At 51.7% G+C, this 27811-nt stretch overlaps 1 protein-coding gene across 1 annotated transcript; it reads right to left on the bottom strand.

Moving 5' to 3' along the window:
* Window positions 1–3705: 3705 nt before the first annotated feature.
* ANXA2 (annexin A2) lies at window positions 3706–24382 on the bottom strand. Its single transcript, XM_063313922.1, has 13 exons — window positions 24269–24382; window positions 16554–16613; window positions 14135–14234; window positions 10913–11007; window positions 10313–10426; window positions 9192–9282; window positions 8279–8358; window positions 7485–7544; window positions 6634–6727; window positions 5908–6003; window positions 5118–5176; window positions 4381–4503; window positions 3706–4143 (listed from the first exon to the last, which is right to left on the bottom strand). The coding sequence occupies exons 2-13, from the start codon at window positions 16599–16601 to the stop codon at window positions 4084–4086; spliced, it is 1020 nt and encodes a 339-aa protein (XP_063169992.1). The 5' UTR covers window positions 16602–16613; window positions 24269–24382; the 3' UTR covers window positions 3706–4083.
* Window positions 24383–27811: the final 3429 nt, after the last annotated feature.

Here is a 27811-nt window from a genome sequence, read left to right as displayed (position 1 = left end):
ATCTTTGCTGGGTTTGAGATTTCAAACTCAAAATGTCTCAAGAGAACGGAAGAGCTGCCTGGCAGATCTCAGACCATTCAGACAGTGAGAATTTTGCCAAAGATTACACAGATTTTTGCAGCTGCCAGGACCAATCCCTACGACATTGTACTGGTGAGGGTGACAAAGTTTAAACTTGAAAAATATGCAGTGTTAACCTAAGTCTTTGCTGGGGGGGGGGGTTGGAGGGAGCTGAATCCCCTCTTGCTTTTGATCTTTTACCTGCCTGCTGCTTTCTCCCCTCCAGCTTATTTTCCGCAGCGGTTGAGCATCAGAGGCCATTAAAGACAAGAAGCCGCCGTGAAAGAAAGGCGCTTCCTCGAACAGGCTTTGCCTTTCCCCCGTGTCGTGACACTAAAAACATCCAAGCTGGACATAAATAAGTCTCCTGGCCTAATTAAAGGCATTCGCTCTCCCTATTAAAAATTTAGAAGCGCTCCCGAGTATAAGCAAGTCATTTTGAAAGCGAGGAAAAGAAAGTCTCGCGCCCGCCCATAATTGGAAAATTGTTGTTTTAGCCAGCCTCCTGAATAACACACCAGCACCATAAATTACTCTAATTTTGCTCCTTTCAGTAAAGGGCATCCTTAAATGCTGGTGATTAAATCCATGCAAGATTCACCTGAACACCCTGGGTAGAGGAACGTCTATCCTTTTCGCTTGCTGGTACGCAGGTTGCAATAATTTAGGTAAACACTTGCTTTTCAACCATTAAAATTGCTACTTTGCCCATAACATTCTACACATCGAGAGAAAGGGCGGCATATTGAGTACTTCCACAAGGGAACTGATGCTAAAATGGTGGGATAAAGGCTGTAGGCCAACCGCAGAACACACCCTTGGCCTGAAGAGGGTCCCAGCTGCAAGGCCCAGCGCCCCAGGCAAGGCTGGGAATATCTGCTGCTTGAAACTCTGGCACACTAGCCCCCCCTGGGTGATGTGGACTATGTTTCCCCATCCCCAGATGTGTCCAGCTGTAGCATCTGTATCCCTGACCTAGCATGCCCCATAATGGGGTTCTTGGTCTAACTCATCAGAGCTGATGAGACATCAAGAAGGGAAGGCAGCTCTGAACATCTCCCTGGGTTGAGCCCCAGAGAAATAGTTAAATTCTGTTTATCCCCAGGGACCTGCAGGTGTGCAGGTCCCTGGGATTGGGGCCAGAGAGTCACCCAGCAAACCGGGCTTCTGCTTGAAAGGGCAGCAGGTGCTGAATACCTGGGAGAGCTGTTCTGATGTTGGTGGTGAAGGACACTGCCAATTAATTACTCAGTCATAAAGCAGGACTCCCATGCTGTTGCTTGTGATGGGGGGAGCATTGCAAGGAATTTAAGGAGGGGGTCTTTTTTTAAAACCTGATGAGCCTTGTGCAGAGTAGGAGGGCTCTTAAAACTTCCTCTGGGCTTTAATTCTTGATTTAATTCTTGCAAGTTGGAGAACTCCTGCATGATCTAAAGTAGTGTTCCTCAACCTTGGCAACTTTAAGATGGGTGGACATCAACTCCCAGAATTCCCCAGCCAGAATTCTGGGAGTTGAAGTCCACCCATCTTAAAGTTGCCAAGGTTGTGGAACACAGATCTGATGTTTAATTAGGAAAAGCAAGTGGTATACTATGTCTTACCCCTAAAGCCAATAAGTTTGTTTTATTCATTGGGAGTCCCACAAACTCATTTAGCATTTTAGAGGAGAGATAGAGAGATATAGGTATATACAGTATGTATGGGTGTATGTGTACATGTGTGTGTAAATGTGTATTATATTATATTATATTATATTATATTATATATTATATTATTATGAGAGCAGTTCATTCAAGAAAATAATGCCAAAGTTTATGGTCAGCCCAGACCTTCTGGTGAGCCAAGAGCCATCCGCTTTGCTTTGAGCACCCCCTCGTGGGCAGCAGTCAGACTTGCAGGCTTGGCTTGTAAATTGCTCCAGAAAAACGGAACATTTCTTCCTAAATATCTATTTTATCTGCACATGGAGGAACGTGCCCAGGATCTCGCAAATGCTGACAGCCAGCTGCCTCCATTGATTCATCCATCAGCTGGGTGATATAGCTTCTCTGCTCAATTTTTTTTCTTGAATCCTTTTATGGCACCCTTCTCCTAAAACTCTGGATTCCCTAACGGGTCCTGTTGGGTTGAAGCTGGTTCCATCCGTAGCCAGGCTAGCTAGTAGATGAAAAGGTGGTTTGCCTAGCCACGGTTCAGTGAACAAACAACAATGATGGGATACGAACCCAACACATATTGTGGTTGGTGCAATATGAGAATTAGGGCTGGCTAATCCCTAAATCCCTGCTTATATTTTTTGTGCGTAGCGAACGCACTCTCTAGCAGCCAAAATGAGGCCATGAACATGGTTACCTTGGTGGTTTTCACTGCTGTGCGGGTTGGAGTTCGTCAAGGTCCACCTGCAGGTTATCACTGCTTCGCCGGCTGCATTGGCTTCCAGGAGGCAGTTCAAGGAGATGCTGTCACCTGTAAAGCCCTTAGCAGCCCAGGGCTGGGCTATCTGCAGGACCGCACGTCTCCAATTGTTCCTGCCCATGTGGGACCCCTCTATGCGCCAGTGCCATCTGTTGGGCCACCAGTCCTATGGAGCCCCGTTCCTCCCAAGATCCAGATGATCTTCACCCTGTTGGCCTTCTATAAGGCCCTAAAGCATGTTTCTCAACCTTGGCCGCTTGAAGATGGGTGGACTTCAACTCCCTTGCTGGCTGGGGAATTCTGGGAGTTGAAGTCCACCCATCTTCAAGCGGCCAAGGTTGAGAAACACTGCCTAAGACCTCGCTGTTCCCCCAGCCTTGGGCCAGGATGTCAGGCGGACCTGATGTATACGAATTGCACCTTGGGGAGGGGAGGGGAGGGGAGGGGAGGGAAGGGGTGACAGAGTTGACCCAGACCTCAAAGCATTTGTATCGATTATTGTGGTTTTATTAATTTTGGTGTGTTTCCCAGTTAGCTGTCCAGTCAAATGCCAGATTGACAGTCATATAATAAGCATTTGAAACACATTAAATGATTCTACGCAGTAAGGCTCTTTCAAGAGGGTAACATGCGTAAAATTTGTTGAGCGTCAATATACGAACAGCGCGCAAAGAATTAAAGCCTGCCACTTGGACTCAGATTGAACTACTCCGCCCTCAGCCCACCTTTAGGAATACGGGTAGTCCTCGTTTAGCAACTGTCTCATTTAGCGATCGTTCGCAGTTACAACACTGAGGGAAAAGTAACTTTATGGCCAATCCTCACATTTATGACCTTTGCAGGTCTGTAAAGCAAAGGAAAGCTCAAGTCAGATCATAAGCACAATTGCAGTTTTCACTTAGCGACCGCTTCACTTAACATCCAAGTTGCTGGTCCCAATTGTGGTTGCTAAATGAGGACTATCTGTAGCTATTCCCCACCTGCTCAAAGCACAGTGCGCAAATCTGTTCATTGCATATCACACGGCTGGAAAAACGCCCCTTCATCCCTGCCTCTCCCCCGGCACGCACAGAGCCACAAGACTGTGTTTGTGGGCCCGTGTCAGAGACTGGCAGAATTAAGAAAAAAGGAAGATCGTACAGTCAAGACACAAGCCTAACAAGATGGTACCCCGCTGTTGCCAGAGGCAGACGCCCACGGAGGAATTGCACGAGAACGAAAGGAGTTCCCTTCAAAGTAAAAATCTCATTATTTTTATTTGTCCTTCCGGCAGGACCCCATCGGAGGCAGGATCTTTCACAACACGTGTCGGTGGTGGTGTCCGTCCAATCCACTTCCCTCTCTTTGGAATGTTAACTGCTTCAGCCGGGAGACTTCCGCAGGGCTAGCGACTTGGGCAAGAGCTAAGCAGGGAGGGGGCAACACGGAAAGCGACCCAGGCGGTTGGCCTTGCTTACAGAGAATGCGGAAGCTGGATTAGCCGGCTACTGTGTCAGTGAATCTAGTCCTGCAGAGACAGAGGAAGAAGAAGCGGGGCGAAGCAGGGGGGGAGCACATTTCCAGCCAGGAATGTTTGGTTGGGTTTTTCCTTTAATTCTCATCCCAGGCTCAATCTTCTCCCCCACACAGATTCAGGAGCGCCCGCTGGTAATCCCCCTTTGTGTCTTGCTGTAAAAAACAGAAAGGACCAAATCAGACCTCTTAACGATGCAAATACGATTGTGCACAGGAGTTGGTTCAATCCCCGCTCTGGTCGCCAGAGCCCAGCACGGGACACATCTTGGGGCCTTTGGGGGGCAGGGGAGGGAGGAAACGCCCCCACACTTGGCACGACGCGCATCTCTTAAGGAGATTTTCATCAGAGATGCCAAGAGCCGAGCCGGCCCCAGCAGTTTGTCCACCCACCTGGATAAAGTAATAGAGGGATTTTCCGTATTTCCTCTTGAATTCACTCTTAATTTTCAACATGTCAACCTCAGCTCGAGAAACCATGATTCGGATCAAGACTTTGTCGCGGGTTCCTTTGCCCTGAAGATTAAGATACCTCACACTGAAACTTAAATGTCCAGAAATGTCTGGGAAATCTTTACAAGCATTTTCTTTCCCCAGCCAGCAAAGGAAAATCTTGAATTGCTTGATATAAAGATGGGGAAAGCGCTTTGGGATAATTTGCACGAGGCAAAAGAATTAACGCAACTGCCTGGACGTCTCTCCCATTTCTGCATCCTGATGAAAAAGACCAATGTGGTTTCTGGAAATCGTTCCATGACCGAGCAATCAGTAGCAGGGTAATAATGTCCAGTTCTGACATCAGCACGGTTTAAAAGCTATGACTTCGGTCCTCACCCACTTTTAAGCGATAAATCAATCAACTGAATGCAACGAAGTCAGCATCTACCCAAAACATTGACATTAACACCAAATGAAATCTCCAATTGCATCTCCAGTGTGCATTTCCAGTTGGTTTCAACCACAATGTCCCTCTGCCGAGGTGTTGGCAGGTTATGGTCAAGAAGACACACATGCAACGCACGTAAAAGTCAGACTAAGCTTGGATTGCACCATCACGGCCACCGTCTTGACTTTTTTGACCACGCCCTGTCCTCCTGCTCAAATCCAGACCCCGTTCTCGAATGCCTTACCTTCATGGAATCATACAGCCGATCAGCAAAGTACAGCTGCTTGTTCTGAATACACTGGACTGTGGAAGGAACAAGATCAAAGATGGGGGTGAAATGTGTGGCAGGGAAATTGAAATCACAAGAACCTTTTGGAAATGTGCAACTATCAGAGATAATGTTACCCAGATTGAAGACACGGCCAAATCTCAAAACCCACACTCTAAAATCAAACAACTCAAAACTAGGGGTGGCTTAATTCTGTCTTGGCTATTTCCTCTATTTAAAAAAAAATCCTGCTGGAATGTTGTGGTGTCCATAACAAATTAGGCATGGGCCTAATCAGTGGAATATAATTAAAAAGGAAATCATCTTTCACCATCTACATTCCACTGGAAACTCCTAGCATACATTGATTTTGAACCTTTTTTTTTTTTTGCTGGTGTTAATTAGAAATGCAACAACTTAAAGAACTTGCATAATGCAAGACAACCATCAAAGAACACCTCCAAATTCAGCTGGAGATTATTTTCCGGCCTCTCCGACCATGTAGCCTAAAAAGGGTCACAAATCTGTATCTTGAAGACTACCAAACCTGAAAGCCTTATCATTCCTGTACTAATTTCCCAGAGCAAGGAAGATCCATAAAGAGCCCTGGTGTTCTGGCATCACTACAAATCTTCACACCAATTTCCCCTCCATTAGGCCAACGGTCACCTCTGGCAAATGCGTTCTCTGCTTGGAGACAGCCAGCCTGAGATGTCCGTGACCACATTCAGATGGCCAGTTTTCCCACCCTTCTCTGTTTCCTTACCGAGATTAAGGAAGGCGTTTTCAAGATCACCTTTCACCTCCTTCCTGATGCTCTCCAACATATCGTAAGGGCTGTAGCTCTTGTACCTTTCAAACACTACCAAGACAAGGGGGAGAAAGTCAAAACAATCATTTGGGTGAAGACAAAGTTCAAGAAGAACATCAGGATCTAATGGTAGGCTAGATCTATCATAACACTGTAGGCTAGATCTATCATAACATCTATCATAACGCTCAGGAAGAAGACAGTAAGTTGGACTAAGAGGAGGAGAGTAAGTCCTCCTAAGGACTTACTGTCTTAGTAAGTTGGACTAAGAGGAGGAGAGTAAGTCCTCCTGCCAAGTCTCCTTCATGTCCTTCAATGAGCAACAGAGAATTGTTCTTTCGTCTTGGCTCAGTAGCGCTGCTTATCAAGCAAGTCCTCGCCCTTAAGGACCTTCTCTGTGGTCCGCTCTCAATGCGCAAGAAAGCTCTGGAAAGTGAAGGAACTACACAGAGCATAGACTTCTTGCACAGTGTCACACGCTGACAGGCAGAGGAGCCGCCCATCACCTGCCTCCTGGTCCTTCTCAGCTGAAGATGCAAGGACCTTCTTTCTGAAAGCCGATGCTCCAGGCAGAATTCTGGATCCAATCCCTGACCTGCAGCTCAGCCCTGTGTGGTTAGTCCTGGGCATCTCCTCGCTTCGCCTGCCCGCCCCCAGCTGTCCTGGGAGGATTCACTTTACCTTTCTGGAGATGGGGAATGCTCCTTTCAGTCATAACATTGATCCACTTGGGAACATCCGTGCCCTTCCGCTTCACGCCGGCATCATAAAGGTCCTGGGGATGGCACAGACATGTCTGGTGTCAGCTCCTGCCCACAGCTGGCATGCTGCTGGCCAACCTGGCACCCTCTGGATGCAGTTCTTAGAAGCTCAGCCAGCAATTTTGCAGGCAGCAGGTTGGGGAAAATCTGCCAGCTCTTGCCAAGGCAGTTCCCCCCCCTCACCCCACCCCCAGATGGCTCATCATCCGAGTTATCCTCAAAGCTCGGTGGTACTGAAAGCAGAGACGGAGGAGCCATTCAACGGAAGTGGAATGCCCATGTCTCCAAGCCGTAAGTACAACAAGCAGATTGACAGCGGGAAAGGGGAAATAGTGCCCCCCCCCCAAATTCAGAGCAAACAGCAAATGCCGGTGAGATTGTAGAAGGGCGTTGTTAGGAAAAATGCCTAGCAAAAGCCATACTCTACTGGAAGAAACTGCACAAAGATATGGAAGTATTTCCAGATACGCTTTCTTCTAAATAAATAATCAATCAATCAATCAGATGGAGGAACTGGGGTGAAATTACCCTGGAAAAGCAGAAAAGCAACCACAGCAATGAAGGAAAACTTGCATGGCCAGATGAAGTGATAGAAACCACAGATGCAGATGGAAAATGAGAGAGACAGATAACCTTACGTTATATTTGGGGGGTGGGGTTGTTTGCTTTAATCCTGTAAGATGCCCAGGACCACTTGTGTGAGATGGGTGGCTATAAGAATGATAGAAACCAATACACCATTTTCAGTCACAGAAAGTCAGAAGCATTTACCCGGGCGTCTTGGTCAATGAGCTCGTAGTCCACCACAGAACAGTCTTCGTTTCTCCTCCCCTTTAAACAAAGAACAGAAACACCAAGGATATCAGTCACAGAGTCCTAGACAGGAAAGACCATGAGGGCATCTAGTCCAACCCCCAGCTTTGGCGCACCTGCAGGAATCACACTGCTCCGACGGCAACTGAGACCGGAATTTCCATTGCTAAGTGACGTGGTTGTAAAGCGTGATGTCACGTGACCATGCCACTACCAGGCGGAAATTCCAGCACTTGCCGCCATTAAGTGAACCACCGTGGGTCATTAAGCAGTTGCCACTGTTAAGTGAACCACCGCAGGTCATTAAGTGAGGATTAACTCAACAATCGGATTCCGAGATCCAAATCAAATCAGTTTGCAGATTGGAACCAGAGCAATTTCGTGATCCAAACCGGATCGCTCCTGTAAATCAGAACCAACCGGATCGGCACCCTCCTGATACGCAGCTGTGGGCTCCATGCATTTGGGGGTCTTTGAGGTTGAACCATTTATAATACACTGTATTCTTTTCTCCTAGCTATGAAGTAAAGGACTGTTCTTGCGGTTACTGATTTCCTCAACCGGAGAAGCAATTCCTAAAAATCCTGACGCCGGACATGAAACGAAGTACCCCTCAATATCAGACTGTAAGAGGTCAGGCCTGGTGTAACATCAGAAAAGTCTGCCGTCCTATTCAAATACGTGCCACGGGTTTCCCGATGGCCCCAGAACCAAAAGTAAGGCAACAGAAAAAGCAACCAGGAGATTCCTACCTTGGCCAGGGCGACCATCAGCTTCCGGAAATCCCCAGACGTATCAGAGATGATGTCTTTTTCCAGTTCAGTCTTATACACTAAAAACAAAGCAGAAAGATGGAAAAGTCACCTCTGGTTTAGACAGACAGTCAAACACTGAATTTGGGTCACACCTGATTGCGGTCCTGAAAGTCAATGCAGATGCAGGAATAAATCATGGTTTGATGTTCTGTAAAGCAGCCACAGTCACAGGAGTCACTCAGGTTCCTGACTACCCATTTAGCGACCACAATTGGGACAGTCCACTTGGTCATTAAGCAAAGCGGTCACTAAGTGAAACCGCAACTGTGCTTATGAACTGACTTCAGCTTTCCTTTGCTTTACAGACCTGCAAAGGTCATAAATGCAAGGATTGGTTGCAAAGTGACTTTTTCTTCACCACTGTAACCGCAAATGGTCGCTAATCGAGGCAGTTGCTAAATGAGGAGTACCTGTAATTAAATTCTGTCTGGAGGACCCTGAAAACTTGGTAAAGCTGAGGAAGGTTGGTGGGGCTTTTTTCTGTGAACTCCAAACTGTGTACACTACACAAAATATCCTTTCTTGCTCCAGTTTTTTTGGCCAGGGACTTGATTTGAAAGCCACGCTTCCTGTTCCTCCAGTCCCGATGGCCTCCTTTTGCTTCTAAGCCCAGCAAAGTTTGCTACGTTCCCCCCTCGCTGGCTGCAGGCTGCTTATTCAACGTCTGGACACCGCACAGCAGAAGAAGGGAAGCGTCACCTGGGCAACTTGCTGCGACTTGCCTCTTTTCCTTTGGTATACAACCATCGTTGCGGACCAGCTCTGACTCTCAAGCGTTTTAGAGCAAAACCCTGGTTTTCTAAAGGAGAGAATTAGCCAACTTCTCCCACGTCCATCCTGGCCAACTTACCCTCCTTGTAGACTTTGTTGATGATGGCAAGTTCCTGGTTTGTCCGTGAGCAGATGACCTCTATGACAGTATCTTCGTCGGTCCCCAGGCCCTGAAATGCGAGCGGAAAATCAGAGCAGCGCTCTGTGGTCATCTCAGTTCGGTGGATCCCGGTCTGACTCACATAACTGGCAAACATCAGGGAAAACCTCAGGCGTGCCAAGCAGCGGCTTCGCTTGAACTTAGCTCCAGTTCCTCCTCCAGGGATGGCTGGAGAAGCTCCAGCCTCAGACTTAGAAAGCTGCTCCCATCATTCCTGACAGCTGGAAGGACTCATGACTCACACGGTGCTAGTTTTTGCGGTCAATTATCGCATCCCAACTTGACTTGAATGACGTTCGGAAATCCTCAAGAGACCTAGCACCAACATAATGCTAAATGCTGGCCCAATTTTACAATGCTTGTTCGTCTCTTTTAATTCTGTTTCCCCCCCCCCCTCTCTCTTTTTTTAACTGTGCTCTTAAATGCTGAGATAAAGAGTTCTGGCCCCTCCGCCCAAGCTAGAGGCAAAGCCATGATCCCCAACCCAACCTTCACTGCAATGCAGATTATGGACACTAGAGGGGGGTGTTGGATAAAGAAAATGCCAGGGTTAGACCTGGCACTGCACCAAGGCTAGACAGGTGGTCAAGTGGCAAGAAATCTTCAGGAACTGCTGATTCCCATTCGGGAACGTCACCAGAAAGGAAAAGGGCAGCCCAGGTTATATTCCTGAACTAGCTCTGGGCAATCGGGAGCAGAGACCAGTTGAGGAGGGCACCGGACGCAATTCCGAAGGTTCCAAGGGAGATCCCAGGGGTCGACCCTTTCTGAGCATCCAAATCTGCTCTCCTAAACCTGCCAGTGTGTGGTACTCCAATTCCCATAACTCCCAAAGGTCCCCTGCCTTGGGCTGGAGCGGATGGGACCTACAGACCAGCATCCATGCGGACTGGGCAGGGTGAGCAAAATTTAGGAGGGGAAGAACAGAGCTCGGTTTCTTTGGGAGGGCAAAGAGGGCAACTTGACCGGGGTTGGCATGATGTGTGAAGGGGGGGAGGGAGAGGGGCCTCCCCCGCCCCCAGCACCAGGATTTCACTGACCTTCATGGCCCCCTTCAGCTCAGAAGCATCGTACTGCGCCGGCGTCTTCAAGAGGCCCAGGATGACTGCCTCCAAGTGGCCGGAGAGGGCAGATTTCAAAGCAACAGCCAGTTCCTAACAGCAGGAAAGAGACCAAAGAGTTCAGGACGCCCTCTGCATAACCAGACGTTTGCTCCCCCCAAGCAACTTGGCTCACACAAGCCATAAATTGTGGTTTATAAATCAGGAGGGGCTGGGTTCTCACAGCAAACTAGGTCAAAACCCAGATCGCTTTATGGTTAAGGTGTGAATTCAGCCTACAGATGCAAGCAGAAAGCTCACAAATCACACTAAGCCAGGTTTAGTCAAGGTTTGAATAAGCCACAATTGGCGTTTATACCAGGATGCTTAGTAATGCACAACACGTCAAGCTGGTTTATATCGACATCATGCATCTGTTTCGCTAGCATCATTTCTCTACTGAAGCATGATTTTATAGATTTCTGTCTGTCTACTTCAGTGTTTCTCAACCTTGGCAGCTTGAAGATGGTGGACTTCAGCTCCCAGAATTCCCCACCTCGCCCGAGGGAATTCTGGGAGCTGAAGTCCCGGCCTCCATACCTTCTTTGTTCTCCTCTGGTAGGCGAAAGCGATGTCCTGCCGCTGATCATTGCTGCGGTTTGTCAAAAGGTTGACAATGGTCACTTCATCCACACCTAGAGACAGAGAAGGCCACAGGTCAGCTCAAGGCATCTGCCTCCTCCATCCATTATTCTGATTATATAGGTTTTATTCTTACAATTATTAATTAAAATGGTTATAGCTTTCGGTTATACAGATTTTCAAACTACTCAACTTTGGCTCTTGAACGCCTCTATTTCAGCACCAGCCTGAGATGCTCAGATGCCCCATGCGGACAACAGAATCCATCTTAATGGTGCTTCGGCAGCTCCAAATTAATTTGTTGCTATGGATTCATTCCTGCTTCTCACATATCAGCAAATGAGGCTCAACCAATACTTATCACCTTGATGCAAAATCTGCCTTGCCAAAGACATTCTCCACAGGTAGTCCTCATTTAACAACCATTTGTTTAGTGATGGTTCAGACTTATGATGGTGCTAAAAAAAACAATTTATGACCAGTCCTCAAACTTACAACTGTCGCAGCATCCCCATGGTCACGATTTGGGTGCTTGGCAATTGGTTCACATTTATGACCGTTGCAGCATCCCATGGTCACATGATTGCCATTTTTGACGTTCCCAGCCAACTTCTGGCAAGCAAAATTGATGGGGAACCACATGATTCACTTAAGAACCACGTGGTTTGCTTAACACCCATGGTGATTCACTTAAAGACTGCTGGAAAAAAGGTTGTAAAATTGGGACAGATTCACTTAATAACCACTTCACTTAGCAACCAAAACTCCGGTCCCAATTGTAGTCATTATGCGAGGACTACCTGTATTTTCCCTATATTATTTAAACAAAACTCTCTGAAAAGGTGTGCAAGCTGCTGGGGTGCATGTGTGTGTATGAGAGAGAGAGTGTGTGTGTGTAGAGCATTGTTTTTCAACCTTGGCAGCTTTAAGATGGGTGGACTTCAACTCCCAGAATTCCCGAGCCAGCCATGCTGGCTGGGGAATTCTGGGAGTTGAAATCCACCCTTCTTAAAGCTGCCAAGGTTGAGAAACACTGGTGTAGAGGGAGCCTATAGTGAAAAAAATCTCAGTTATAGAAACCACACTGAGTCGGAAAGCAATTAAGGACGGCTACTCTGGACCAAAGTTTAGTTTCCTGCATCAGCTTTTCCTTTAGCAACAACCCATTTAAAGCCACTTGTCACGCTGGCTGGCTTTAAAAAATCCCTCCTTGGGGTTCTTGCCAGGCTGGGGAAATAAAGGTGTGTCTGTGCATGCCTCCTGCAAAGGTCCCATCGGTCGTGCCGAGAACGAAAACGATTGCAGCTCCACCCCTTTTTACGCGCATCAGTGTGCATGGAAAAGGGGCAGACCATGCCGTTGTGGACACCACTGCGACGTTTTTGACACACACGCACAAGCTCCCTGTGCAAGCCTTCACCTTTGGGGGCCAAGAAGGGAAAGCTGGTGGGCTTGGTGCATAAAAACGAGGCACCTTCCAGTTTTACATCTCAAGGAGCTGGCCTCAGGCTGGCAGAGGGACCCCAAGAGTTGGGATCCTCCAGGCGTCTCTCCCCAGGCAGATAAGCGTCCCTAACAAGAGCAGGCATGTCACTAGTCCTCACTACTTTCAGCCCCCTTGGCCGCAAATGCTGCCTTCCCAGAGGCCGCTCCACTTTCTCCCCACTGGAGCAAACTGGTCGCTCCTGTCTCTTCCCAGTACCCCCCGCCTGGTCCTGTAGCATTCAAACGGAGTAGGGAGGGCTATCTGGGGGAAGCACCAAGGAATCTGCTTCACCCCTGTCCAAAGGGCTTTGGAAAGAGGCTTAGCCACACCGCGTTGCCACCGCAAAAGGCCAGCCGTCAGGCCACCATAACGTACTCGATCTCCATGCCCAAAATGCTGCCTCCCAGGGTGGCATGTAAAAACAGAAACCAGAAAGGAAGAAAAACCCCAAGTGGAAAGAGAGACAGGGATGGCAAAACAAACATGGGAACGTTTTTCAAAAACATCCCCACCCAGCTTTGGGACCGGCACCAGAACGCCCTGCTCATCAGCGCAGCTGGTGAGGAGATCGGGGTCCACCTCTGCTCCCTCTCCTGCCGTTGCTCGCAGTAGACCCTCCTCGCCAACTTGGGGCATACTGGCAGATCCCAGGGGGCGCCTTCTCAATCAACCGGCCCCGAGGAAGGACGGGAGGGTCCCAGAATGGTTCCAAGGCCCACCACTCCGGGAGCCCAGCCCGAACGTCCTTCTCTCTCCAGGGAGAGCCCAAGCGGTGCTGGGCATCCTTGATTCGGCCCCACCTCTGGGCTCCACCCACTGGTTCTGCAACCAGGTGCCCTCCATCAGCACACAACAGAGCCCGAGGACGGTGGCCGCCGGCTGCGATCCCCAAACTCTGGGAAGGCCTCAGGCTGGAGGGCCGGTGTCCAAAGACAGCCCTCCAACAGGGTTATGACCGAAGCAGCCTTTACTTTGCAGCAAAAGGGGAAGGAAAAAGGTGGCTCCTGCAGTTTTGGGGAAAGAGAAGGAAGCTTGGGTCCACATCTCCCGCCAGCCAAAGTTCATTTCCACTTCTAATTCATTTTCACAAAGGTTGGAAGAGCTGCCCCACTGCGAAGCTGCAGTGAACCCCTCCCCAGGCTTAGCCAATCAGAGCTCCCCAACATGGCGCCCCCCCATAGAAGAGACACTGCCAGAGCAGGGCAGCCTTGGACCCTCCCTCACCTGCTCCCCAACCCACAACCTATCAGGGCACCCGAAAACCTGTCCCAACACCTGATGCCTCCTTTGCTTTTCCCCGCCCCCCCTTCTCCCTCCCCATCACTTTTCCTCTCGTGTCGCACCTTTTCAGATGATCAGGCTGGTGGCAGGGACAATCTCATTCGCCCTGTAAGCCATCTCTGGAAGTCTTCTCAGCTGCAGGCTGCAGCAACCCACCCACCAGCAAGTCCCCTGCACCCAGATTTGGCAGTATCCCCACAACACCAGACCCACTTGCATTTGTTTTAGGAGCTGCTCGGCAGCTGCCCCGTGAGCGAAGGCCGCCCATCTCCAGCCCGTTCCCCCAGGAGCGGATGGGGGCCGTGGGGCACTTCTCCCACCATCCTGTCTCACGTCCAGCCAGGAGGAAACGCAGCCGTGGTGGACGTGGGAGGCCCCAGCAGCTCCTTCCACGCAGCCTGCTTCACACCCACCTTTCGTCTTGATGGCGGTTTCGAGGGTCAAAGCATCGCGATCTGCATCAAAGTTTCCATAGGCTTTGACGGTCGCGTAGGCGCTGGGGGGCAGGGAGTGCTGGGGGGGAGGAAAAGGGCAACTGTGAAAAGGAAGGCCCGCCCAGCCGCTCATCGCTCTCTCGCCCGGCCCGTGCCCGCTCTTACTCCCAGCCAGCATGGACTGAGCTGGCTGGCGCTGATGGGGTCTGTAGTCCAAGACACACACACACCCAACATAGCCTGGTTGGGGAAGATGACTGTTAAGGCAGCAGGTCCGGCCTCGCTTCCCCAAGGTGCCCAAATACAGAAGTGGCTTTTGTGAAATACTGCACTCTGCCAAAGGCCACCTCCCATGGCGGCGGGGGGGGGGGCAGATCTCCAAAAGGGATCTTCAATTTGTCCCCCCCCCCCGCCCCGCCCTTCCATCAAGCCTGCCAAGCAGATTATACAAGGGTGGCCACATGGAAAGTTTTCTTTTCTTCGGAAATCTGCCCTGCGAGGGGAAGGGTTGGGAAAGGCACGTTCTTGAAAACCCACCCTGCGAGTGGCCGCCCCTTCCACCTTTCCTCTCCCTGGGCAGGGGCTGGCTTGCTGCCCCGCCAGGCTTGGCACCAGCAATTTCCCAGAAGAAGCAACTTGCTTGTGATGCCAAAACCAACAATGAGTGGAAAAGTTGAATGCACCAAAATCAAGCTGTCTGCTCTCCAAACAAAGGACATTCCTTTGCCGTTGAACACCCCGCAGCGGAAAGAGCTTGGAACGGGAGGGCGGGAGGAAATAACTCAGCAGCCCCAGGAGAGCCATCTTCGCCAGAGAACCTGGAGGGCTCCTGCTAGTCAGAGGACACCATTCTGGGCCGCCACAAGGCAGGGAAAGCGGCACACGCATACAACCCCCCCACCCCCCAGACAGCATAGCAGACATTGGGAAAAAGCAGTTAACTGCATCGGATGCGCCCCAAATGGCCCTGCTCTCTGTTGCATGCTTAGCAAAGAGGAAAGACGTTTAGAAGGTGCTGCTCTGCAAAAGAAGATTCCGGGGATTGCAAGATTACAGTCCCGCTTAAACCAGAGAAAAAGTAGATCTCAGTGCCCGTAAATCTCATCCTTTGATGAAAGGTTACTTTGGAAAGGAGCTGCGTTGGGCCCGGTGCACCCCTCTGCAGCCCGTGGGTGGGTCTCAGCACCCCATACATTTTAGAGATTGGCTGTGCAAAGGCTACTGGACCAAAACCACTTGCCATCACTATCTATAAGATTAGCCATACAATACAGGCTGATCCTGGGACGGCCATTCCTTGTTCTTGCGCTGGAGAGGCTAATGCCCTGGTGCCAAGCCCCCTAGAGTCAGCCGTGTCCCCCTCCCAATTACGGGATTTGAGACTTTCATCCTAAGTGGTCGATAATGATCACAACCTGATCTTCTCAAGATAATCACTTCCAGACAGTTCCAAAGAGGGGCTGGCCAAGTGCCTCAGAAAATCAAGATGGTGTCCATGAACACATAATCAAATCCACATCTTGGCTTTTTTGACCTCCTGTGTGTCTGGCCCCCGGTTGTGAGCTGCCATTTGCTGCCCTTTCCTCACACAAGGGTGGTTGGCTACACACCCTTCCACTCTGAACAGCGTTTCCCAAAACCAGACAACTGGACTTTTGTCTCTGGCCAGCTCCTGTGCCCGGGAAGGTGGACACCGAGAGGCTGAAAGAGTAAAACCCCCGTGTCTTGGGGACAACCTGCCAGTATGGTTCCCAAATCCCACTAAGCCATAACAAGACCCAGCGTGTGAACTCTGCCAAAGGTGGTTTATAAACTATGGCTTGTGACTTGGATAAACCAAGCAGCTATGACTCGTTTAATCAACCTCAGCTGAAGGACGGTGCAGCCTTGCTCTGAGTGATCCTGCATGGCTGAAAGTGTGGAACAGTCTTAGAGAGGCCCATCCATTCATTCTCTGTTCTGGCTGGTTGTTCAAGATCCCAGCAGAAGATGATGTGACTCCCCAGCATCTACCCCCAATCCCATCTCAGGGGAGATGCCAAGTGTTGACTCTGTGGCCTTCGGTAAGCGAAGGAGGCTCTGAGTAAGAGGACGATGGGCTCACACTGAACCAGAAGATGCAAAAGAAGACCCCCAGAAAGACACAGGGAATACCCTTCCTCCAGGGTTGCGGGGAGACCTGGATTCTTAGAAAAAAGTGGTTGATCCAGGACAGTCAGTTGCTCACATGATATTGGGAACCCCAGAAATGCAACATATTTGTGCAATAACCCAGCGTATAACTGGGGGGGGGGTCGTTACAAAGAGGTATTTGCTCATCCTTATACCATGCAGATAAACAGTTGATTTTTTTTTTCCCGGTGGATGAGACAGGGGAAGGTAAAAGGGCAATACTTACATCTCCCTCCAGGGTGAGCTTGCTTAAGATTTCATGGACAGTCGACATCTTGACAAGAAGCTGGAGGAGAGAACAGGAAAAGAAGGCATTGTGGACATCCATCTCAGCATCTAGAGCGGGGCTTCTCAACCTCAGCAACTTTACGCTGCATGGACTTCAACTCCCAGAATTCCCCAGGCAGCATGCTGGTTGGAGAATGCTGAGAGCTGAAGTCCACAGAGCTTAAATTTCACAACAGGACCCCTGTTTTGGTCAGTCAATGGTAGTCCTCATGTCACCAGCATTCCGTTTCTCCAGGATTTTCCAAGCCTCCCCAGCAAAAGCTTTATTTCCAGCTAACCATACAGAAACCATACAGAGCGAGGGGGCCTCCCATCCAAAGACTAGTCAGACTCAACCCTGCCGACCTTCTGCGCCAGGCAATGAGGCCAACCTGGCTGCCACCTGCCAAGACGCTGCCTTTTAAAGCTGGCCCTGCCCTGGGCGAATAACTACATCCCTGAATTTCCCTCCCCTCGGCTTCAGCGACAAACCCGGGCCCCCTGTTCCGCAGGGGAAGGAAACTGTCACACACCCACACATAGACGGAGGCCCTTCTAGCTTGGCACCCCATCTCCCCCTCCGAGTAAGTTAAAAAGCCCCCAAGCCTTGCACCAGAGTTTCTGTGCAAGACAGGAAAGGGGTGGGAACAGACAGAAGGAGGCCTGTTTGATGTGGCTTTGCAGTAATATGCTTCTTTTTATTTCCAAACAGCCAGAGCAATCAATGGGGTGAGAACAGAATTGCAGCTGGTCAGATTAACACTCGCCAGCCTGCTGCACCTCAGACAAAAACGCCTGCCTTAATCGCGTGTGTGCATGTGAGTGAAGGCACCCACGTCCGCAGCGTTGTGCCTTCTTGGCTAAGGACAATGCTCAAGACCAGCCAGTGAAGTGAATCTGGGCGTGTCTTCAGACCATACGCGGCATTAAAAAGGTGTGGGGCGAGAGGTTTGAGTTCAATTGTCAAGGCAGGAATGCGATTAAGATGGCCACAGTCGAATTAAGGAAGTGATCTTTGAAAAGAAGTTTGGCCTCTTCCACGCTACAAAACCACCCTGCTGCATGACTTCAGAAAGATGGAGGAAGCTGGAGTCGGCGCACCATTCACAAGCCAGCTGTTAAGGGTGGGGCAACGAACAAGATGGGGAAAGCAAGGGTTGCCAATGATTTTTCAGCTCCGCCAACGCCACGTGCCTCAATTCCAAAGGCTTCAAACATCCCGAGAGAGAGAGAAACAGAAAGAGAGGAGGAGAGGAGAGAGGGAGGGAGGAGAGAGAGAGAGAGAGAGAAACACCAGGAGATTGTACTGGAACACAGCAAAAGAATGCACATTCCTTAGAAATGATTTGGAAGAATCTTGAGATTAAAAAGAAAAAAAAAAAGAAATCACAGTGGGAGAAAAGTGGACCTGAAATTTGCAGTGCAGAACAGGGGACTCCATCCAGCAAAGCCGAGGAGGGATTTTCATTCTTCCAAGCCCAGATTCAGGTTCTGGTGGATTCCAATTCCATTGCGGGGCAGGATGATGGCAGCTGCCAGCACTTCCCCACCCCTGGCCAGGCTTCAGGAAAGTTTCTTCCCCTCCACCCCCACCGCCTGGTCAGAGTGTTTGCAAGGATCCCAAAGAGGATGGGCTGAGTCCCTGGAATGAGGGGCAGCAGTGCTTGGAGGGAAGGCACCCCAGCCATGCCATTCCTCTTCCTCTTCCAAAAGAAGGGAACTCCCAGACTCCTCGGTCAGAGAAGCATGCCAGCTGCTGCCGCCAGATGTGGCCAAGAAACAGATGACCGTTTGCAGACGCTCCCCTTCAGATCAACCCCAGGCAAGCTGGCCCACTTGCAAAATCCAGCAGGGGTATGGCAGACCCCTGGAAGGGGCACACAGCCACTGCCCTGATCGAAACACGCAGTCATGAAAAGGGAGCGGATCTGAAGAACTCCTGGGAGGATCCTTAGAGGCCATCCAGCCCAACCCCAGCAGCTGACAGCCTTTCCAAAGCCGCAGAGCCGTCTTAGGGAAATGGAGACCCCAGAGTTTAGCCAAGGGGCTGGCTGGCAAGCATATTGCTCACTTCCCCTCAACGCATGGCTCAGGGGGAGGGTGTCTGCCGATAAAGGGGAAGTTTATTGAGGACAGAAGTGGGTAAGATATGAACTCTGGGCAGGAAGAAATGTGGGAAGGACAAAGGTCTGGTTACATGGGGCTGAAAAGTGGGTGTCGGCAAGTCCCTACATAGCTTCAAAAACGAGGTTTCTAGTCCCTAGGATGGCCAAGATTGTTTGGAAATAGTTTGGTTCAGGAAACAGCAATGTGCCCATCGGTTTGGGCTCCCCGCCAACGGCTTGCACATCCTCTGGCCCAGCCAAAGCAGGCAAGTGAGGCCAAATGAACGTGCACAGAAGCACAGCAAGTTTCCACACAATATTCACACTTCTTACTCCAGGGCTGAAGCGTCAAACCTAAACAGGTCCCAACGGTGGGCACTCTGCTCGGGTCTGTAGAGCCTCCTTCCAACCTAAAGAGGAGTCAAGGGCCTTCCCATCGCCATTGGAGAACTGATCAGCGGGGTGCAAACGCAGCCCCCTTCCCTCTTCCTGTTTCTCAGCTGGCAGCTATATTCATAGGTATACTGCTTCCTAACCTGGAGGCTCTAAAGCACCCCCCATGGTTTATATTCCTCTTTCCTGGGTTCTCCAATCTCTTCTCAAAACAATCTAAATTCTGCAGCGACCCAACAGGCCAAAGTTTGCTCATTAATCCCCATAAAATTATTGACATGACTCTCACACACAGACATATATACAAGCATCTGGGTGCTCTTAATCTTAATTTACAGGACCAGAATCTGGAAAAGCAGCTGCCTGTGGTTCCATTAGGGCATTGTTTCTCAACCTCGGCTGGTTTAAGATGTGTGGACTTCAACTCCCAGAATTCCCCAGCCAGCACTGCTGGCTGGGGAATTCTGGGAGTTGAAGTCCACACATCTTAAACCAGCCGAGGTTGAGAAATACTGCATTAGGACCTAATGGAGCTCCAGCCACAAACTGAACGCCTGATGGAAACACAAGCACACGCACACACACTCACGCACGCGTGCAATCCGAGCCAAGGGCAGCCCAGCTGGTCACCCACCCTTGGAACACCCGGCTGGTCGCTGAACTGCCACCCAAAGGGCCAATCAGAGGGAAGCCAGGCCGGGGAGTGGGTGGGGGGAATGCGTCATACAAAGGGAATTCTGCAGGGATCTCTCTCTCCACTGGAGAGCAGATCTTTGATTGAGGGGGAAAGATTGCTGTGGTTCAGCTACGTGGCAGCCACGCAGGTGAGGGCTGCTGTAACACGGGTGCAGCAGCAGCTGCTGCTGCAGAATCTGGGCGTTTCCCGAGGATTCTAGTCCTCATGGGGGGCGGGGGGGGAGAGGAGCGGCCGAGCCCTGCAGGGCATCTTCCGGGCAGCTTGAAAGGGGCAGACATTCAGGCATCTTTCTCGTCAAACGCCTCGCTCCTTTCCCCAAACCTCCTCCTGAGATCCAGCTTCTCTTGGGTTCCCATCAACCGTTTCATTCATATCAACAAGGGGAAAAAAGTGGTTACGAGTGCACACCGCCAGCATCCCGCATGCGTAAAACCGCTTAACACCAGGCCAGTGCAGTCTAGAACAAAGGCACACTTAAATCCCAAGTTTCTTCTGCTTTTCGGTCGTTTGGCAGCCATTACAGCAAATCCTACCTAACTACAACTGAGAAATGAAAGGTTCAAACGGGAACCCGCAGGGACTTGTTCTCTTCGACTGGGGCTTGTTCTTGCTTATCCCTTGCCCTGCTATGCACTGGCATTAGGAAATAGCAAAGGGGATCAAATCCAAGCTACTCTAGGGAGTAGGAATGAAAGGCTGAGGAACTGTTTAGCTCAGCACAATTAGGAGCGCGATGCTTACACAGCAGACGAAGCCTGGGTCTGGTCCAGCCCCAAAGGGGACTGTGTTTGAGTTCGCCCAATCCGTCGCTGCAAGACTTAACTCTACAGCCTTCAAGGCAAAAGGCTGCCAACATCAGCGCAGTCTTCCCCAACATGGTGCCCTCCAAAAGCAGCTGGACTTCCACTCCAGTAATCCTCGGCCAAGGGGCAAAGGAGTTGGCGCTTTGTGGGAATTACGGAATTTAAGATGGCCACATCTGGAGGCCACCACGTTGGGCTACCTCGCTCTCCTGATAAAATGCAGGCTTTCTGATTAAAGGTATTTCTGCCACAAGGCCCTGCAAGGTAAGCTAGGATCGTTCCTGGTGGCCAGTAGGAATCAAGAAAATGCGGGATACAGTTGAGCAGAGAAACAGATCTGTAGCGCAGCTTGCAACTGGCTTTTTGAATACCAATGGCCAAAAACGTCCCTTCTGGGCACCCGACACCCAGTGGTCCCTGAACAATACCAGGCATCAAGGAGCCTTTGCAGCTGAATAATAGATTTTCTTTTAATTCACCCTTCCAGAGGATTAAACCTCCCTGCAAAGGGCCGGGATGCTGCTTCACAGCCAGAACCTCTCCCGCTGCCTGGACCCAGAGCTAAGCCAGTTTTGCCCAGACACGCAGGCTCCAGGCTGGGAACGTTGCTCCAAGGTGCGGCTAATCCCTGGCAGGTAAGGAAAAGGGGAGGGGACGCTCCCCTTTCCAAGGAGGAGCGGCAAGCCCCGAGCCCTCATGACCGCCGCCCGTCCCCTGGCCTGCAGGAAAGCTGGGTGTGGCTGCGGAGGAATGCAGGCAGAGAGGCTCGGCGCAGCCGAGAGAACCCTCTCGGAAAAACCCAAGGGGAGAGGATCCGCAGGAAGAGGCCACCGTCCCCAGCTCCAAGCAGAAGCCCCAGATGTTTCCTTCGCTTGCAAGGTGGGAGGCAGCTGAGGAAAACATACTCATGTGCCACTTTTCTCCCCGCCCCAAATAGAACCAGACAACAACACATTCAAAAGCAAAGGTTGTGCAGCGCTGCTGCTGATTCAGCAGAGAGTCCAACCCACGCCAGGCCTTCCCGGGGCACTGAATGCCTCCATTCAAGGCAGCAGCCTCTTTGCAGAAAGGATCCCTTCCTCGCCACGGAGGTCAATCTTGGGTAGCCCTTGGCGTAGTTTGGCTCCAGCCAGCCCCTCAGTGGCCCCCAAGCCCACAGAACCTTTCAGGGCGGGTAGTGATTTGAACCCAGATCTCCAAGGCTGTAATCTGATGCACCACTCTCTACCGATGGGCGGGGACAAATTAGAGAGAGAGAGAGAGAGAGAGAGAGAGAGAGAGCGCCTACGCTACCCCTTTTGCTTCACAGCCCGGCCACGGAGATGGCGGAATTTCTTCCCCACTCCAAGAGGCCCTCGAAGACAGAGCTGCCAACCAATTTGCAGCAAGGCTGGAAAACGTCCTTGTTGGCTGCCACCCATCAGGGCTCTCTTAATAGCAAACACATGTCTTCTGAAGAGCAAACAGACTCGCTGCAGCTGCAGCACTCTGGAGGTTCGGTCAAGGCCCACTTTGCAGGATGTAGGGCGGATCTCCAGCTGTGGCAGCCAATATGGCTAATCGTGAGGGATGCTGGGAACGCTAAAAGAGCCAGGGGTGCTCCATGGCTGTCCTTAACTGGGACAGCTGAGAAGCAGTCAGGATCCCTCTAAAGGTAAATGCAAATGGATACGCTCCAAATTGTTCCAAGGCTCATGCGCAAAGAATTGCATCTCTGCCACCAGAAATCTTTTGAGGGCTTTGAATAGCAGCTGGTGCCCTAACTCTGCCACAGGTTCAACCCGACTTGCAAACAAGACTGCTAAGCTGCTAGTCCACAATATTTTTCAGGGGCTAGGCAGTTTACATATATCACTGTGAGGCTTTCGATGGTCCACAACCATCCGCTCCTCCAATCTTCCAAAGCTCCTTTGGTGTAAATTAAGCCAAGAGGCTGGCTAATAAATTTCCTGCAAACGTGGAGCAGAAGCTGGTGAGCCCCACCATCTGCTCCCTACACTGCCTCTCTGTTCAAGTAACAAGGAGAGCTTTTTGTGGCACTGCAAACTCCCAGCGGGGCCATTTCCTCTCCGAAAAATGCGTCAAAGGACAATCACCCGGTTTACATTACAGCGGCCCCAAGATGAGGCGACCGATTTCGGAGTCCTCGCGAGAGGCAGAACGAGGTGGGTAAAACAGGGTGAAAGTCGAGGACGGGGCTTGCATATCCCCTGCCAATGCCCCCCTCCCCTTTCTGTCCTCCAGACATTTGGCAAAGCCCAGGGCAAGAGCAGGGCGTGGCGCCCACTTTTCTCAGCAGCGCTTACCGCATTGCTTGCTGTGACATGCGAGCTGGCGAGGGGGGCGAGAGGGAGAATCGCAGGGAATGACATAACAGAAACGATGTTCAGCCCAAGAGGGCCACACCCAAGGGCTGTGCAGAGAGGCATCTCTGCAGCTGGCAAACGCAAGCGCCAGGTCGGGCACGGGGTGATGCGAAAGGTGAAAGGTCCCCTGTGCGAGCACCGAGACATGTCTGACACTCTGGGGGGACAGGCTGGGCATGGGGTGGGGGGAATAAACAGGCCCTCAATAAGGGGCTCCATCTCAACAGCTGTGCAGCTATCTATCAAGTCCTCTTTGTAGAGCTGAGAAAAGCATTTGTATCCTCCTAAATCCAATCCATGCACACAACCACACAGACACACACACACACACACAGATTGCCTACGTGGCCCTGTGGCCTGTACTGGCAAGTGGGCATCGCCAGCTCCAGGCAGAAGGCAGGGAAGGTCTCCTGCACGAGTCCTTCGAGAGGAAAGTGGGCCACGGCCAACACGCCAGGGAAGGAGGATGTTGAAAGTAGCTCAGCGAGGGCTGGGGGCGGAAGCCGGGCTGAGGCAAGAAAGGGACTTCAGCAAGCCTGCTTCTTCCACCGGCATTTCTGGCCGTTCTCAAGACAACCCCGTTTTTTATGACCACAGCACCGCGCAGGCCACCGGGCTACACGGGCCTTCAGAGTCACCATCTTGCCTGGCTAAAGGGATTGGTGCAGCTCCTAAAGCTTGCACAATATAGCCATGGAAACAGGTAGGGGAGGGCGGGTCGGTCTCCCTCCCGCGGGAAGGATTCAGAGAGGGGCATCCCTGCTAAAGTCCAGCCCCGTGGCCGGCTGCGTGTTTGCAAAAAGACGGAGCCGCTGCATCGAGCTTCTCCAAAAGGAAAAAGCAGCTCCTATTTGCTTCCTAGCAAGAGAAGATGGTCCCGCCGAGGGTCGCATCAGCATCCTCCACCCACCCCACAAATGGCCCGCCGGAACCCTTTCGGGGACTCGCAAGACCGCGGCGACTCGCCCCCGGCACTGCCAAGGCGGGTCCCGCCGCGCCCAGCGCCCCCTCCGCCCCCGGGCCCGCCGCGCCCTCCCCGCTGGACCCGGGCCGGGCGCCCACCCAAGGCGGCGCTTCGCCTGGCCCGGGACCGAGGCGGGACGCGGCGCCGGAGGGCCGGACGGGCACCTTCTCCAACGTGGCGCCCCGCCCAACGGCCGCACCGACGGGTACCAGCTCCGCCCGACGCCGGCGGGGAAAGCGGGGGGGACGGAGGCGCGACCCTTCCGGGACGCTCCCGGCAGGGCGGGGGGCGGCGGGGCGCTTGCAGCCCTCTAGGGGCCCCGGGGCGCGCGGGGGACGGGACTTACCGGGCGGGGCTGCAGACTCCGAGCGCCGGCCGGCCGAGCAGGAGCGGGCGGCGCCCGGGCGGCCCTTTTGTAGCCGGGCTGCCTCCTCCAGTCCCCGCCCGCCCTGACGGAGGCCAAGCCCGGCCCGGCCGCCGCCTCTGACTCAGCCCCGCCGGGGCGGGAGGGGCGCCGGCGCAGCTGGCGCGGACCGCGGGGGGGGGAGGGCGCGGGGGCCGGCGGGCAGCCGCGTCGGGCCAGGCAGGGGCTGGGCGGGCCGGGGCGACTCCCTGGAGCGCCCCCGAACCGTCGCAGCCGTCCTAGCTCCTGCCCGGCCTCGGGACAGACGGCGGGGCGGGGCAGCGGCTCCGCTGGCCGAGCCGGGGTTGCAGCGGGGCTGGCCCGTCCCGGGGCGCGGCGGTCGCGGGCGGCGGGTGGCTCCTACGGGGAGCCGCCGCGGCTCGGTGGGAGCCCCTGGGGTTGCGCGAGGCGCGGCCGTGGGGAGCCGGTGCCGCCGCCCCTTCGGAGGCTCGGGCCGTGCCACCGCCGGTTCTGCACCGGGCAGGGAAGCCTCAGTTGCCCCGAGGGGAAAGGAGGGCCCTGGAGGGACCCTCTCCAGTGCAAAGGGCCGGACCCCGGGAGGGGACAAGGACACGCCTTTGGGGGGCCCTGCTGGCTGCTGCTGGAACGGGCCGTTGGGGGCACCTCCTGGAGAAGACCTCCGGCACTTTCTCACCTCTCCAGTCGATTCCACCCACAACCCTTGGCCCTAAATTAGGTCAGTCTCAACCTGGTTGCTGCCAATATGAGTTGCTTGAGGCATCTGAGACAGACCACATGGAAACCCAACTGGGGTTGAGTGTTCCTTCCTGGTGAGATGACTTGAGGGATGAATCCGGGAAGTTTTCTTAGCCAAAACATGGAGGGGATGGGCCATCCTCCGGGGATCTCCCATCCGACCTCCAGCCAGGCCCAACTCAGCTTCACTTTGAAACCCAGACAGGGTCGGCCCCAACTGAGGGGGCCGATGGAATCAAGGCCAGCCTGCGTGGCCCAGTTGAGGGAGGCCCTCTCCTGCAGAGCCAAAGGGGCTTTGTGGGCTCAAGCTGATTTGGGCCTGAAGCTGATAGAGGAAAACAACATTTTTTTCATGGCCATTTCAAGAAAATTTTGCCAGGCCATTAGCATGGTGTTTCTCAACCTCAGCAACGTTAAAATGCATGGACTTCAACTCCCAGCGGTGAGATCATAGCCAAAAAATGACAAATGGGGAAAAGAACCGGGATCCCGTTAGCACAAGCACGCCCTGGAACCTGCAGTCCCTTCTGCCAAAGTCAATTGCTTGAAACTTGCAGCCTCCCAACTGCCTGCCTGCCCATTTCGCAGACCCCTGATCTCCTCGAGAGCTCCAAAGCATGACCAGCGGGATGCACCTAATGAAAAACATAAAGTGCCTCCAATTTTCTAAGTGCTGTTCAGCTGTTAAAAGATTAGACATTTTCTAACAGGCCTGATACAAAAAGAAAAGGGGAGGGAACGCAAACAGTGGCATACGGTTCACTCTGGCAAAGAGGGAAATTAAAAAGCATATTGTTTCTTTCCTGTTTTTATTTTTTTAACCGACTGGCAAAGAACAGGCGTGCCGGTCCTAGAGTTTAGTGACCGAAGCAAAAGGAATTTCTCTTTCCCCCAATCAAAATCCTCCTTGGAGCAGCAGATTACTTTAGAGATTGATTTTTCCAGTAGGAGGGGTGGGGGAGCAGCAACGGATAGAGGGCTGTTTAATCATCTTGTCTGGCAGGAGCTTCAAAGGATGCCCAGTGGGAGGAGGCGGTGGCGGGATTTAACCTTTTCGAAGAGGAACTCTATTATGGGCAGCTGGTGCTCAAGAACATTGTTTGTGTGCGATTTTCATGCAGCGTGAAGTGTTTGGGAGGCTCGGAGTCAAACCTAGGCAACTTCTTAATACCTTTATTTTTAAATAGGTAGTCCTCGCTTAACTACCACAATTGGGATCAGAATACCGGTTGCTAAGCAATACAGTCGTTAAGCAAATCCAACCTGATTTTATGACCATTTTGCAGTGATCGTTAAGTGAATCACATGGTCATTAAGTGAACCATGCAGTTCCCCACTGATTTTGCTTGCCGGAAGTCAGCTGGGAAGGTTGAAAATGGTGATCACATGATCACAGGATGCTGCAATGGTTGTGAATGCAAACCAGTTGCCAAGCGCCCAAAGTGCAATCACATGACCTTGGGGACACTGTGACAGTCATAAGTGCGAGGATTGGTCGTAAGTCAGTTTTTTCAGCACTGTCATAAGTCTGAACTGTCGCTAAAAGAATGATTGATAAGCGAGGACTACCTTTATGCAATGTAATTTTTAAAGGGACCAGGTTTGAGTTGAGAAAGGTCTGATGGGGCCCTCATCGCCCGCCAAACATTGAAATGATGTGGAGAAGCCAGCTGTGGTCGAGCAGATGGAGGAGCAGGACAGGCGATCCCATCCGGGGCGCCGCCTAGCAAGCTCCCAGCATGCTTTGCAGCAAAGACTCTCAAATCTAGGCTTGCATTCCTGTCGCTGGTGCGCATCACTGGAGAATTTCGTCTGCTCTGTTTAATCCTGTCCAAAGGAGCATCTAGTATCTCAGGAAGCGGGAGAAGAGGGGGGGAAAAACTGCTGGAAAAAATGGAAACATGGAGGGTGTTACATATCCAATTCGGTCTTAACCTTATTGACCTATTTGCATTTTCAGCGTATCCTCTCCCTTACTCCAGGAACAGAAATTAGGACAGATGCGTATCGTCCCAAGAGCCAGATGGCCGCCACTTCTAGCTCCTCCGTAACTGCTGAAGCCTTAGGAAAAAAAGGGGGGTGCCTGGCCAAAGCCAGAAATTGTATGATCATCTTTTCAAATTGATATTTGCAGCACCATTAAATCAGTCTGAAAGCTCATCGTTTGATTGTGAAGAGAACAGATGGGAATCTCATCCAAGGACATTCAGAGGACCTGGGACGAGGTTCCCCCCCCCACGAGATCTGGATCGAGTCCGCCTCCCTCCCACGCTGTTGTTAAGAAGAGCCTTGAAGATCTGGCTCTTCACCCAGGCCTTTGGTGAGGGAGAGGGAGACCCCTTGCACTGACCATCTTTTATCTTTATCTTTTACCGATTTGATTGTAATTTCTTTGATTGTTGTGAGCTGCCCAGATTGTTATTGTTATTACAGATAGTCCTCGCTTAACGACCATTCGTTTAGCAACAGTTCAGACTTACAACAGTGATGGAAAAAACGACTTGCAGCCAGTCCTCACACTTACGACCGTTGCAGCGTCCTACGGTCACATGATCACCATTTTCAACCTTCCCAGCCAGCTTCCAGCAAGCAGAATCGATGGGGAACCACGTTTTGCTTAATGACCACATGGTTCGCTTAACAGCCGCTGCAAAAAAAGGTTGTAAAATTGGGTCAGATTTCCTTCATGACCACTTCACTTAACCAAAATTCCAGTCCCAGTTGTGGGAGGGCCACCTGTAAGGGAAACCCTGGAATGCGCAAGGCTTC

Source organism: Candoia aspera, chromosome 13 (assembly GCF_035149785.1).
Source record: "Candoia aspera isolate rCanAsp1 chromosome 13, rCanAsp1.hap2, whole genome shotgun sequence".
Taxonomy (NCBI): Eukaryota; Metazoa; Chordata; class Lepidosauria; order Squamata; family Boidae; genus Candoia; species Candoia aspera.
Note: the sequence above shows the minus strand (reverse complement) of the source record. Positions and strands in the feature narration are given on the sequence as shown.

Excerpts from the sequence above, each read along its gene's own strand:
- ANXA2 (XM_063313922.1), bottom strand. The coding sequence starts at position 16,601 with ATGTCGACTGTCCATGAAATCTTAAGCAAGCTCACCCTGGAGGGAGAT. Across the intron at positions 7,545-8,278 it reads TGATGGTCGCCCTGGCCAAG|GGGAGGAGAAACGAAGACTG; the intron begins GTAGGAATCTCC and ends CTTTGTTTAAAG. Across the intron at positions 5,177-5,907 it reads AAACGCCTTCCTTAATCTCG|TCCAGTGTATTCAGAACAAG; the intron begins GTAAGGAAACAG and ends TTCCTTCCACAG.